The sequence below is a fragment of the Pararge aegeria genome, chromosome 12 (genome assembly GCF_905163445.1).
Source record: "Pararge aegeria chromosome 12, ilParAegt1.1, whole genome shotgun sequence".
NCBI classification, from domain to species: domain Eukaryota; kingdom Metazoa; phylum Arthropoda; class Insecta; order Lepidoptera; family Nymphalidae; genus Pararge; species Pararge aegeria.
The window spans coordinates 18,219,319-18,234,176 of NC_053191.1; the positions used below are offsets into that span (position 1 = coordinate 18,219,319).

A 14,858-nucleotide genomic window follows, 5' to 3' on the forward strand; every position below is an offset into this window, starting at 1 on the left:
TATAATGTTCTCATAGGTGTGTTGTGTCCACCAATCCGCACTTGGCCAGCGTGGTGGACTACGGCCTTAGCCCAAAGCTAATGAGCAAATACCTCAAAGCTATTAACCGTTCCGGTACGAAGTCGCGTAGAAACCTATTAGGTGTACGTATGGGTTTTCAACTGCCATATTGCCTAATAGGTTAGCCCGCTACCATCTTGAACTACACCATCACTTAGCACCAGGTCATATTGCAGTCAAGGGCTAACTTGTTTTGGAATAAAAAAATACTTCTTTTGATTGTTTAATGACAACATCTGTCAAGGATCCAATAAAAAACGAGTCCTAAATATAACGCAATCCTATCGTATTATTAAAAATTTTATATTATAATTTATTCGTATGCAATTTGTTTCTTAATGGATATTTGATAATTTGATGCAAATTTTTATTATATTCGTTCCATTATGACACAGCGTATTGTACCAATAAATCGAAATAATAATAATAACGAATCGGTGATTTTGTGTTAAACGAATCAAGGTTAAGTCAAGCCATATTTGGCTGACTCATCTAGCCTTAAAAAGATAATGATAGAAGAGTCGGATACAAAATATTATACGAAACTCTTAATTATCAATTGGTGATATCAACCAATTTCTAACAAGAGGAGGTTTTGTCTTTTCGATGCATTTTTGGGCGATGTTATATCCCTCAAATCTTAGAAGATTTTTATAGTTATTTTTATAGCTTTAAGCCGCGGGTTCGCTCGCGTGGTAATTTGAAAAACTTTGCCAGCTAGAACAGATGTCGATGAATCTTAAGCAAGAACAATGGTGATTAAACAGGTCTTCCAAAAAAAACGCATCAAACTCAGTAAATTCCTTACGGTTTACACACTGCGTGCGAAAACCCGTCGGGGTTCAAAAGGAATCGCCAATAATGTTCAAGTACAAATATACGTAGATGCAACCTTAATATTCGAAGATGCAACCTTACTATTGATGTATGGAATTTTGTGATTGCAACACCATTTCGTCGTGTCGGTTAAAAGTTAAAACATCAAATGTCATGTTAATATACGTCCGTTTCGCAACAGCCCGGTTTCGTACCACCTTATAACGAATTTATTCAAGAGCCGGGGTGAAACATTTGAAATATTTGACTATTCATTCTACTATGGAAGTTTTGCGTAGTAGACTCTGCTTTCATTACGTTGGTAATCGCAGACTTGATGTTACAAAAGACCCTTTGGCCGAAATGTTATTTTTGGTATATTAAGAAAAAAATAGAAGTTTTTCCGAGCTTTAGTTTTTATAAGTTTAACATGCCATTAAAAAATACCTTTTAACGCATTGACAAAACCTTTATTAGTGTATAACAAAAATACCTACTGTCTCTATGTACTGAAAATACAAAATAAATTAAAGTGCCTTAAAACTAAAAGTATGGATAGATAATTGATTAGCAAAGTATCTCTTCAAAAAGGGCCTATGGTTATATTAAAAACATTATTTTGTCGCATACAAAGCACATAGAATACTTTACAATAGATATATAGTCATATATAAAACACAATTTAAAAAATGCATCAATAGAAAAATAACACTCAAAACGGGATATTTTTGCCTCGGTTCCCTTCAGCGACGCCTAATTTCGAACTGAGGTACGTGCACTCGCTCAGGGCCGTAGGAAGTATAGTAAGTACTTTACCATATAGCAGTGATAGCCTAGTGGGTAAGGCTTCGGTTTTCCGTTCGTGGAGACTGAGTTTGAGCTCCGGCACGCACCACTGACTTTTCGGAGCTATGTGCGTTTTTAATTCAAGCAATTTAAATCACATGCTTTAAACGTTGAACGAAAACATCGCGAGGAAACCTGCATGCCTGAGAGTTCTTCATAACATTATCGGGCGCCATTATAGGGCGTGTGAAGTCTACCAATATGCACTTTGCCAGCGTGGTAGACTACGGCCTGAACCCTTCTCACTCTGAGAGGAGACCCGAGCCCAGTAGTTGGCCGCTAATTGGTTGGTGGTGATGACGGCTTTCTAGTCGGCTGCACTTCACCAATACGATATGAGTCGTACGACTGCCGATACTTTATCGTTGATAACCTAAACTTAAATGTCGAATTAGTTTATTACTGAATTTAATACCTACCTAATTTGCGAAATTATAAAAGACGTCTTGAAAGCATCGAATCAATTTATTATCGACATATTTATTATTCCACGTAATCCGGTTCTCAAATTAAATTCACATTAATTGTATTCTAAAGGTTCTTAAATTTTATAATCTTTATACAAAGTTCACGTGTTAATGCCAGAAGCACATTTCTTTGAATGCTTCTGACATTTTAGCAATGGCGATCGCATCTTGGTTTTATTGGCTATCATCTCTTGACTATAAATAAGTACTCATAACATTTATACACCTATCAAAGGTTTGATTGCTTTTTATTTCCTGTATAATATCGGCCATATTATCTATACTAGTACATACTTACTTAGGTACTTATTTAATATTGTAAATGCGAAAGTGTACTTGTTTGTTTGTCCTTACTTAACGCCTTAACTAAGTAACTGTATTGTGTTGCATTTATTTCAGACTACAAAGGTCCATGTTTTAGTAATTCACAATAAACTTAATATCTATCTTAGTTAATATAATTAATGTTACTACATACTAAAGCTGAAATCCAGTGCGCTTTAAATACACTATCCTGCCTGTCAGTTAAAACATTCAGAACAATATTAGAGCTTCTCTCAATCCTAATAATTGCGTAGAAGCCATCAACTCGGTTCTCCGCAAACCAATTGACTTGTATTTTAGCATAGAGTTAGTTAGTTGAAGCGGTGATAGCCGAGTGGCTAGGAGCTCGACTTCACTTTCGGGAGGCCGAGTTCGAATCCCAGCATGCACCTCTCTTCTCATTCTAAATTATGTGCGTTTTTAGTAATTAAAATATCACATGCTTCAACGCTGAAGAAAAACATCGTGAGAAAACCTACATGCCCTAGAATTCTCGATAATATTCTCAAAGGTGTGTGGAGTCCACCAATAAGCACTGGTGCAGCGTGGTGGACTACGGCCTTAACCCAATCTCAACCAAATTGATATACCCTCCGTGATTATGGAGGGATGGCTATCTGACCTCTGCTTACCGTTACATCACTGACCAGTAGCGCAGGTTTAGAAAAGTTAACGATCGCCGTATTATAATAACCGGTATTAAAAACGAGTTACAGAAAATATAGTAAGCGGCTTTTATTTATCTACGGATCAATATAATTATAATATAAATGAAATTAACAACAACGCCCCCTGCTGGCATATAATCTTAAAACATAGGACCTGCGATCTGCTTAAATTACCGTATAAAAATCAGTCTAGTAGTTTCAAGGCATAGCTAAAAATTATAATAAGCAAATATCTTCCTTGCTTGGCTAACTATAGCCTTAAAACATGACAAAAACAAACAACGATAATTTTTTTAAATAAATACTTAATATATAAACAATTATAAATATTTGATATATATACTATACATAAATACAGAACAAATAAGTAAGCTTTAGAAGGGGTTTTTTTTCCCTAAAACGACGGTACACAATACCCTCAGGCCAAAAGTTTGACCTGAGGAACACTATTTATCTTTGCCTTTTTCCGCCAGCCCCAAAGACCGGCCGGCAACCGCAAAGACCTGGAAGTGGACTTCGCAGAGATCCCCTGGCAAGCGATGGTGCTGCTCCAGACCAACAAGAGCCTCCTGTGCGGTGGAGTGATCACCAGACCTGATGTCGTCGTGACTTCCGCAGCCTGTGTTGACGGGTAAGCTACCTACCTACGGTATTGCTTGATGTTATAATGCCAATTCATAAGTTTAAGGAATTTGTTAAAACACATTTATTACAGCGAGGTTACTATTGATGAATTTCTTAATGACAAGGTTGCTTTGAAGCATCCGGCTCCGCTTTCAGCTCTCACAAGATAGAAAAATAAATGTTAAAATGTAAAATGTAAATTGTTGATGAGCAACTGCTAAATTTCTTGCCGGCTTCTTCTCGGTAGAATCTGCCTTCCGAACCGGTGGTAGAGTCACTACAAACAGACAGACTTGACATTTCAAAAGTGCTTATATTAGGCCTAATTGAATTTTGAATTTTTTGAATTTTGAATGTCATCTTAGCATATGTTGTACTTAACTATCTAGCTTCATAGAGTGCTATACAGCTTTAGCTTTATAGCTCAAACACCATGATGACCGCGTCAACATTTCAATGGCATTAACACCCGCAGTGCAGTGATAGACATGTTGCAGGACCAGAGCTAGACAGCTCTAAAGAATATGTTTGATCTTAATTTTAGACATTTTTATTTTATACTACTGGATAGAAGCAGGCGTGACTTCGCGGAAAGGTCTTTGTAAAGTCAACATCTACTGAGGATGCTCCGGCTTCGGAAACATGCGTAGAGGGTACATTGCAAAAGATCTGTTTGGTGCGGAAATTCAGGATTGAAGAAATTATAACTAACACCATACCGATTCTCCTGCTTTTCGTGGAGTATAGCAAATTAAGCTTAATTTTCATACCTTTTTTCTAAGCCAATTTTTTTCCAAGATCTTATATTCAACAAATAGGCGTAGTCGGTGGCCACATATTCCAGTGAACTGAAACGACAGAGCTGGAAAGCCGCCGTTTTAAACCACTACGTTGGTGACCAACTACTTACGACTTTTTGTGAAATAGGGTTTAAAACTTTTTATAGGTTACTTGATAGATAAGATTCTGTAAAACTCCCAAAAACACGTGCAAAGCCGGCGGTAAACGTTTTATTTATATAACTTGGTTGTGTTTTAGCCACACCGACTTAAATTTTTTTACTTTTGTAGTGGTTACCTTAACAAACCTTAGTTTACTTATCCAAAAACCCTGTTTACATTTACTGAAATTGGATGCACAATTTATTTGTAGTCTTATTTATAGAAACAAAATAAATAAAAGTATGTAGGTACCAAAGGCCACTGACGCATTTTTATTTTATGATTTGCGTCCTATTTTTGAGAGTTATTCATTTGGAGTTTAATGTAACATATAAAATACTTATAAAAAATGCAAAATTCTTACGTTTCTACAACAACTTTCTTCTTTACAGCCTCGATGCCAAGAACGTCCTCATCAAGGGAGGAGAATGGAAACTCGGAATCGACGACGAACCTCTACCCTTCCAGATCGTCCAAGTCAAGACAATCCTACGTCACCCTCTGTACAAGTCTGGCAGCCTTCTCTATGATGCTGCTATCCTGGTACTAACAGAGAACCTGAGGTTCGCCAAGAACATCTACCCCATATGTCTGCCGGAAGCTGAAGATACATATGACGCTTTGTACGCTGGTGAAGGAACCTGCATTGTCACTGGATGGGGCAAGCAAGTACTTCAAGGTTAGTGGACTTTATATTTACCCCACAAATTTTTGATTAGTACGTAAAGTTTATATTCTCTAAGGAAACTCATTGACTGTACACAGAACATATTACGCGATCGAGTTTTGAATAGAAAGAAAACTTTAGGTAATATCACACCAATAAAAATCAAGCTGGGTAGGTTAAATCAAGGGGAAAATAAAAATGTTCTGTTCAATGCTCATAAGTAGGTACAAAAAAAAATGTTTGTAGTGGTACAAAAAACTTGTGGTGTATTATATAGATGGGCGGACATAAGAGGGAAGGAACTGACTTTCGGGAGCTTTTAAATGGAATTGTTTATTTAAAATTGTACTTAATTTAGTTTTGTTTACCAACAAAGCCTTTGAAATCATTGCCTCACAATTAATAAAAAGCTTACAATATCATTGAATGAAATATTATAAAAAAAGACCGTCAATCCCCGAAACGATATCTGGGGCCCACTAGACCTCAGTACAGCTGAGTGACAACAAAATTTTTTCAATAACGCGGATGAAAAGGTTATAAATTTATTTATTACTACTTCTTAAATTGTAGAAGAATTTAAAGTTCTAATTTCAAGAACCATCAGCCTGAATTAAAAATGAATTAGTCAGTTATTTGAGAAGTTTATTGGTTTCCTTATTTGAATTGAACTCGGATAAAACCGCGGGACACAGCAAGTTGTAACACAACATATTCTGCACAGCGTAGCCGATTGCACACGCTAATTGGCACTAATTTTCCCATTGTGAAAAAAAAAATGTTTTAACATTCCATAAGATACCTACACACATTTTTACGAGAATGCCGAGGTTATATCTTACTATTAAGTAAACTTCATCTGCCTAAAGATAAATATGTTGCCAACTGTGTTAATAAATATGATTTGCGTATTCGAGAGTCGTGTTTATATCGTATCGAAACTACCTTTAGCCTACTGGTTAGCGTGTCCCACAAGGACCAGGGCTATATTCTCGGATCGTGCCGATGTAGCCCTACTACTAATACAGCCTGGAAGACACTATCCGTTTAAGAAAAGTAGCTTCCGTTCGCTCGCTCGTTCCGCCTAGTGAACAGCATGCTTTCAGTAGTTCTGACATATAAATGGCAGCTTTTTTTCAAATCTCTTTATGATAACGAATGGTAATAAACACAATGTATGTACGTCTGTTAATCGAAAACTGATAAGCTGTGGATGGAAAACGAAAGCGGGCGCAAATAAGTGTCGAATCCATTTTGTGGGTCATTGTCGGGACGGTAGCGTGCGCAGAAAAATACTAAATGTAAAAACATAAAGATAATTTAATATAAGAGAGCGCAAAATAACTAAAAGATTTAGTTTCTCACTCATATTTCAACACGAGTAGAACCGCGGCCTGTCAGCTATACATACTGATATATCTTTAGTCGACGTAAAAACCTCTCCATTTCATAAGTACGTAATGTAAAATATCGTAATTTAAACACTTTTTTAACTCAAATTAGTCCAGAAATTTTAAGGATAATGAAAAATGGAAGTACACAAAAGCACAGACAGTCACGCAAGTTATAAAAAGTCACACACACAAAAATATAACACAGGCTAAATGAAATACCCATTTCTTTTATGGTTTCGCTAATTTCATGTAAGTTCCATTTTATAAAGAAATTAATATCAATCTTACTACTTCTACTATATTTTACTCGACAACTATGTGTAGTCTGTGTTTTTTATTAAATTGTAAATATTAATTAGTTAAATTATAAACGTAGATTTAATGTAAAGTCCGTTTCAATGCTCCCCAATTCATAAGATTAATTGTCCAAAAGAACTCTTAAAAATATATATCAATGGAATACATATTTTGTGCAAAACAATATTCTTTATTTCTGATTCGAAAGCTCATACTTTTTATTATTAATTTTAAACAAACAAAGTATACAAAAAGAATTCAATGTGATTAATTTATATTATCATGCGAGGAGACAAGTGGTATATTTTTGCCTAAATATAATAAGTTAGAAAATAACAATATTAGACAAATTATAAATATTTAGTACAAAAATAACACAAATGTACAGGAAAACAAAAAAAACTAATTTTTCAATGCCAAAACAACAATAATAATCACGATTAATTTATATTCAATATGTTTTAATTAAATAAAGGAATAAAATTTATTAAAACATGTTAATATATTCAATAAATAAATATTTAATATTTTATTGCATAACGAAGGCCTAGTTAAGACAACGGTTTCGCGGAATGGTGTTGTATATAATATATATACATATATGTGAATATGATAAGCAAATACTACATAATTTTAGCACATTTGTCCTAAATTAATATTTGTAATGGAAATTCAAAAACGTTTACATAACTTCAGTTAGACGGCTAGCAACAAGTCAACGCTTTATCTGTAACTAAACTTTCGTTACTATGGGCCTTTTTTTTTTTTTAATAATTGACGGACCAAGGAGATCACCCAGAGTGGACACCCAGCGCCTATAAACAGAGCAACACTATGAAGTATGCGAACTATGAAATGCATAGTGGCATCCTGTATCCATCAATCACAAGCGTACGTTTTTTTTCCTCGACAAATTAGCCCTTCACTGCTTTTCACCTGGTGGTAAGTGATGATGCAGTCTAAGATGGTAGGGTTGAGCTGGTAAGGTATGGTAACCATACTCCTAATATGTTTCCACGCCTCCCACCAGACCAGACCAGAGAAAATTCAGAAATTATAAATAGTAGGTAGTCTAGACATTAGGACTTCTCATCCTCTTTTTCGGAGAGATTGAGTTCGACCCTCGTTTGGCTATTTGGAGTTTCGTGCGTTTCAAACATTTTGATATCACTAGCTTTAACTGTCAAGGTTGGAATGTGGGAATAGTTACGCAATGTTTAGTCACACCTTCAACTGAAAGCACTATTCAAATGTCAGACATTTGAAAAGAGCTGTCAGTTGAAGGGTGACACTGCATAATTATTGTGACGTTACGCCACATTTTTTTCCCGTTTTAACTTAAACCACAATAACAAAAGTGCAGATTCAATGGAGCTAAATTAATTTTTATCGGCTGGTACCTAGAGATCTCCTTCAGATCTCTTGCGTGAAGACGTAAAAGTCAAATCTAAATTAAAATACATATATCCAGAAGTTAAGATCCATTGGTTGAGTAAACAAGTATTGCGCGTCTGTTAGCTCTACTTTTTAATCTTTGAATATGCTTAGTTATCTACTTGAAACTATGCAAATCGTAAAGAATGAACTTAAAAAAAATTCAAAACTAGTACAGTATCTCCTTGTTGCCTAAACAAATCCGAATTAAAATTGAACCAGTCCATTTTTCATTTGAAATGGTGACAAAGAATATACAAACACTACCACACTACTGTAACGCCAAAAGTACATACGGGCTCCATCGTGGGTAAAACAGGTAGTATTGTGGGTTTTAAAAAGCTTCAATTTCCCCAAGCATAAAAAAAGAACTAATGACAAGAACATTCGAAGGTCTCAAGGCCATGCGTATAGGTTATTCCATGTAACGTAAATTAACATAAAGACGGTCGCCAATTAGAATAAATTGACTTTAAATTCTATCGACGTCTTTTTACTATGCGTTTTTTGATTAGAAAATAATCCCTGTTTTATTATTTACATAATTTCAACATTATATTGATTTAGATGTCAATATATAATACGCTCATAGGAGGGGGTAATGTCTTAAACTCTGGCGACCCATAAGAAACGCGTCCTGCGAAATTTTCAAGTTCGGTCGCTATTTAGCATAATTAAAATGAAAAATTAGATTAAAACCCACATAAATAGGTATCAATAATATAGCTTATCTCATATAGGTATCATTATGTGACTAGTAGCTATTGCCCGCGACTTCGTCTGTGTTTGATTTTGTTTTTTGATGTGGCATTCAATTAAAAAAATTTAAGTATTCAGTATCGCTAAGCTTTAAATGAGGGGTTTGCTGTCCGCTGAGGGATTCTGTCCTATATCTCCAACCAGATTCATCAGATCGACACAAAGTTTTGGCAACATAAAACACATATTATAACCCCTATAGTACAAAAATAATTATTTAAATCGGTTATAATTTGTCGGAGTTATAGTGTGAAATCGTCAAACACTTTCATCCCGTCTCCGAAAAGAACCGAGCTTAATGTCGGGATAAAAAGTATCCTATATTACTTCTAACACTTCCAAGATTATGTGCACAAAGTTTCATGAGGATCGGTTAAGTAGTTTTTGCGTGAAAGCGTAACAAACAAACTTACATTGATATTTATAATATTAGTAGGGATAGGGATAGGGATGTTTCTTTTTTGTTTAGTTATTAACGTACTTATAAAAAGAAAAGCGGCTACATTTTGTTTTTTTTTCTTTTATTTACTCGTATAATTTTATTGCTTTTATTGTTTTTAGTTATTGAGTCGATATTAATCGCGCGAGAATCTACTTCTGTTTTGAAAGCGAAAACTATGAGCAACTTTTGCTTGTTGCTTGTGCTATTTCTTACAGAACTCATGGCAAATCCAATCAGTGCAACTATAAACATTCATCATTTATATTGTTTAAAAGCTACCACCTCCTTTATAAAAGTCGGTATTATGTAAAAAAAAACAAACGAGTCAATATTCTGCTAACGCTACCACAACCGGTTTGTCATCGGTGCTCGACACCGGCGTCGTCTGTTGCGTAAAACTACCAGTTCGAGATTTTTGTACACAACCGGCTATCGCTATGTCACGTTATTTCTTCGTATCATGTGATAATAATATCATCGACTCATCATCATATGAACCCATTACACTACAAGGCACGTTTCTCCTCCCACAATGAGAAGGGTTTAAGGCCGTAGTCCACCACGCTGGCCCAGTGCGGATTGGTGGACTCCAAACACCTTTGAGAACATAACGTAGAACTCAGGCATGCAGGTTTCCTCACGATGTTTTCCTTCGCCGTTGAAGCAAGTGATTCTTTATTTACATAAAAGCACATAACTCAGAAATGTTAGAGGTTTTCGAACTCGGCCCCACGAAAGAGAAGTCGAAGGCCTACCCACTGAGCTATAACCGCTTCTTAAATCATCAATAGCCTAAAACAGCCACTGCTGGACTAAAGGCTCTACCAGCGGGAGGGTGTGTTACGTGTGGGGGGTCCCGGTTCGATTCCCAGCAGGGGCAATTTTGGAAATTGGTGGGAGGCTTCGGCCGTTTTAGGCCAAATGCTCTTCCAGCTTCCATTTTCCCCAGTTCTTACAATATGAATACCTTCAAATCAAGAGTGAATAGGCATCTTCTAGGCAAGCGCGCTCCACCTTAGGCTGCATCATCGCTTACCATCAGGTGTGATTGCAGTCAAGCGCTCGTCTATAAACATGAAAAAAAAAACTTAAAAAAAAAAAAGGGCGGAAAACTCTCAGACATGATAGATTCCCAATGATGTTTTTCTCTGCTGTTATCCTCCCACCTTAAGAAGGGGTTAAGGCCGTAGTCCACCACTCTAGCCCAGCTGCGGATTCGTGGACTCCACACACCTTTGAGAACATTATGTAGAACTCTCAGACATGCAAGTTTCCTCACGAGATTTTTCTTCACATTTGAAGCAAGTGATATTTTAATTCCTTAAAATACACAGAACTTAGAAAAGTTAGAGGATCGTGCTGGGGTTCGAACTCGGCCCCACGAAAGTGAAGTCGAAGGCCTACCCACTGGGCTCTCACCACTATATATATCCATTATGTTAGCCAATATTCTAATTAACAAACATCTGATGGCTAATTAAATAAAGATGTTTTTCATATTAATCGATTGCACCACATTACGTTCATTAGGCGGGTACATATGATGAAATTTATTAAAAGTTTAGTAATGTTTGACTCGCACTCGTTGTAGGATGCGTGACCGTGAACTCGGAATTCGGGTTTAACCCAAATAGATTAATTAGGTATTTCGACCATGAATCTTAATAATATTAAAAATCCTTACAAAAATGAAAAGAGTTCAACTTTTGACTGTTGAATACTTATTTATATACTAATACTAGCTGTCCCGGCGAACTTCGTGCCGCAGATTTTTTTTATTTTTAATGAATGTTATACTTTAATACTTATTATCCTATACCGGGCTAAGAGAAATCAAAAAAATCAAATATAATAAAAATTGGTCCAGCCGTTATTGAGTTATAAATAGTGTAACTAACTTCCTTTTATATATATAGATTACTAGCGCACTCAGCCCGCTTCGCCGGACTAGATTTTGCTTTATTTTATTTAAACAATAAACTTACATCATTAAATTTTTAATTTAAGTCTCATAATATATTAAACCATTTATTTCTCTCCGTATTCATTCTCTTCTATTTTCTTCTCGAGCGGGTGAAAATCATTATCTACACCCATGTACACCCAACAATAGAATATCATCATATTAAATAAAAGCTGTATTTGACAGTTTGACAGTTCAAAAATAGGAGTGCTCCGATCGTCACCAAACTTTACAGGATTAAACCTCGCCAGGTCAATCCGGAGATTCCCTGAAAATTTCATTCAAATCGGTCCAGCCGTTTCGGAGCCTATACTGAACATACCCACACACTTTCTCTTTTATATATATAGAGATAGATAAACACGAAAGTGTATTTGATTGTCCTTCCTTCACGCCCTAATTAAGAGACCAATCGACTGTACTTTTGGCGTAGAGCTAGTTTATAGTACGTAGAGGTACTTTTTATCCTAGAAAAATAAACGGATTCCATAGGAATTGTAAAAAAAACATAATACACACCGAAGATGAACTGGGGCAATCACTAGTCATCATCATCATTACTCAGTTATTTACCCGGGAATACATACAGCAGGAAGATTACATCAAATGGCAAAAATCCTCCTCCTATACCAGTTATATATACATTTTGGGGTAGGCATTGTTTTTGTGCGTGTATGAAGTGCACGTCACTGATCATCATGATATCAACGTATTACCGGCCTACTACGGGACACGGGTCTCCCCCTACAATGAGCAGGGATTAGGCCGTCCCAGTGGTGTTTGGTGAACTCCACACTCTTTGAGAACATCATGGAGAAGTTCGAGGCATGCAGGTTTCCACACGATGTTTTCTTTCGCAATTAAAACAAGTGATATTTTAATTGCTTTAAACGCATAACAAGCATTATTCCTTAGAGATCTCCATAATGTTCGCAAAGGTGTGTGGGGTCCACCAATCCGCACCGGGCCCGCGTGGTGGACTAAGGCCTTTACCCCTTCTCATTGGGAAAGGACACCCGTGCCCTGTAGTGGGCCGGTAAAGGGTTTATATAATAAACGCATAACGTAGAAAAGTTAGAGGTGCGAGCTGGGATTCGAACTCGGCCCCCGAAAGTGAAGACGAAGCCGCAACCATTAGGCTATCAGCGCTTCCAGTTAACAGCTAGTAACTACATAAAAACACAAGTACTTCATACTAAATACTTTATAAGGCGGACTAAGTTAAAAAAAGCGCTAAAACAACTTGAAAATTTACCTCGTTCTTGCTAACTCTACATTTTAACCAGGTTGTAGACATAAAACAGGTTTCTGTTTAAAACCTGAATTTATTTAGCAACTGTCATTTAAATTCTAATCAGCCAAACGGCATATTTGAACATTGATTTTAGTGGTATTAATTTCTAACGCACGTATTCAGGAGCTGCTACGTTGGTACTAAGCTACGATTTTTACGGCACCTTTATTAGCACCACTTAAAACATTTACTATTATTAATTTCTAACTGTTGCACGCGACTTCGTCTGCGTTTGTTTTGTAAAAAAAATTAAAGTAAGTATTCATAAAAAGCCTAAAATAATAATATTATACTAAGCCTTAAATGAGGGGTTTGCTGCTGTCCGCTGAGGAGTTCTGTCCTCTATCTCCAACCACAGTTTGGGCAAAATTAAACACATTATAACCTCTATAGTACAAAATTAATTATTTAAATCGGTTATAATTTGTCGGAGTTATGGTGTAAAATCGTCAAACACTCATCCCCTCTCCCAAAGGAACCGAGCTTAATGTCGGGATAAAAAATATCTTATATTACTTCTAACACTTCCAAGAATATGTGTACAAAGTTTCATGAGGATCGGTTAAGTAGTTTTTGCGTGAAAGGATAACAAACAAACTTACATTGACATTTATAATATTAGTAGGTAGGTTTGTAGGGATTAATTGTAATAATTGTGATCCTATATTTAAGTATACCTCTAATATCGCATAACATATTTTTGGTATGTCGCTATTCTTTATCATACAAGTATCTCTACTTTCATACATTCCCTTCCCTGCTTTCTGAGTCCAAGGCCGTGGGTTCGATTCCTACAACGTGAAAATGTTTGTGTGATGAACATCAATGGTTTTCAGTGTCTGGGTGTTTATATGTAAATTATAGGTATTTTATGTATATTACCTATTCATAAAAATATTCATCAGTCATCTTAGTACCCATAACACACACTACGCTTACTTTGGGGCTAGATGGCGATGTGTGTACTGTCGTAGTATATTTATTTATTTATTCATATCATATAGGTATAAAACGTTGATAGCTTTAAGAGGTGATAGCCTAAAAGAGGTGGTAGAGGTAAGAACTTTCAACTTTCCCTTTCGGGGACCGAATTTGATCCCCAGCACGCATTATATTTTCGGAGTTATGTGCATTTCTTAATTTAAGGAATTTAATAGGAAAACGTGGGGAAACCTGTATGCATCAGAGCTCTCCATAACTCTCAAAGATTCGTGGAGTCGGCCCGAACACTCCTCAGTCTGAGTGGAGACCGGTGCCCAGCTGTGGGCTGGCAATGGGTTGAAAATTATGATGAACTATGTGTTACATAGGAACTGCTTTAGTAAGCCCAACACACTTACGCTATGCGAATGTAATCGCATCGCGTTATGTTTTTATTGAAATTAATAAGTTTTATGATCTGCCAAACGTAATTTAATAAAAATGAAGTCTTGGGGTAATATATTAAAAGCGTTTTTATAGTTATGTTAATTTAATAAGCTTTCCATCAAACCTCAATGCCGGCCGCGCGGTTAATACTAAGTTATAGCCTGTAGGTGTCATAGTTTGTTAACATTGGATGCACGTTTCACGGCCTTCGACCATGCATCACACCGAAGCTTTAACTGCTCATGATATTATAAATGTAGAATGGTCTCTCTTTGTTTGTTACCTATTTTCGGCTGAAACTCTGTATCAATGTTGCCGAAATTTGTCATTGAGATATTTTGCATTTACAACGCAATAATATATTAGAGAATTGATTAAATACAATGTTATAAGTATTAAGTAAAAATAATTTCAATTAGAAAACACATTATAATAATTACAAGCTAACATTCATATTTACAAAAAATATAAGCAGTCTAACTTTTCACTTATGG

At 36.0% G+C, this 14,858-nt stretch overlaps 1 protein-coding gene across 1 annotated transcript in view; it reads left to right on the top strand.

The window, feature by feature from the left end:
* Positions 1 to 14,858, top strand: part of LOC120628176 — an 80,134-nt gene that overhangs the window by 56,118 nt on the left and 9,158 nt on the right. Inside the window, exons 11-12 of the mRNA XM_039896417.1 lie at positions 3,655 to 3,812; positions 5,139 to 5,425. Coding sequence (XP_039752351.1) covers positions 3,655 to 3,812; positions 5,139 to 5,425 — 445 coding nt within the window. The remainder of the gene's footprint in view (positions 1 to 3,654; positions 3,813 to 5,138; positions 5,426 to 14,858) is intronic.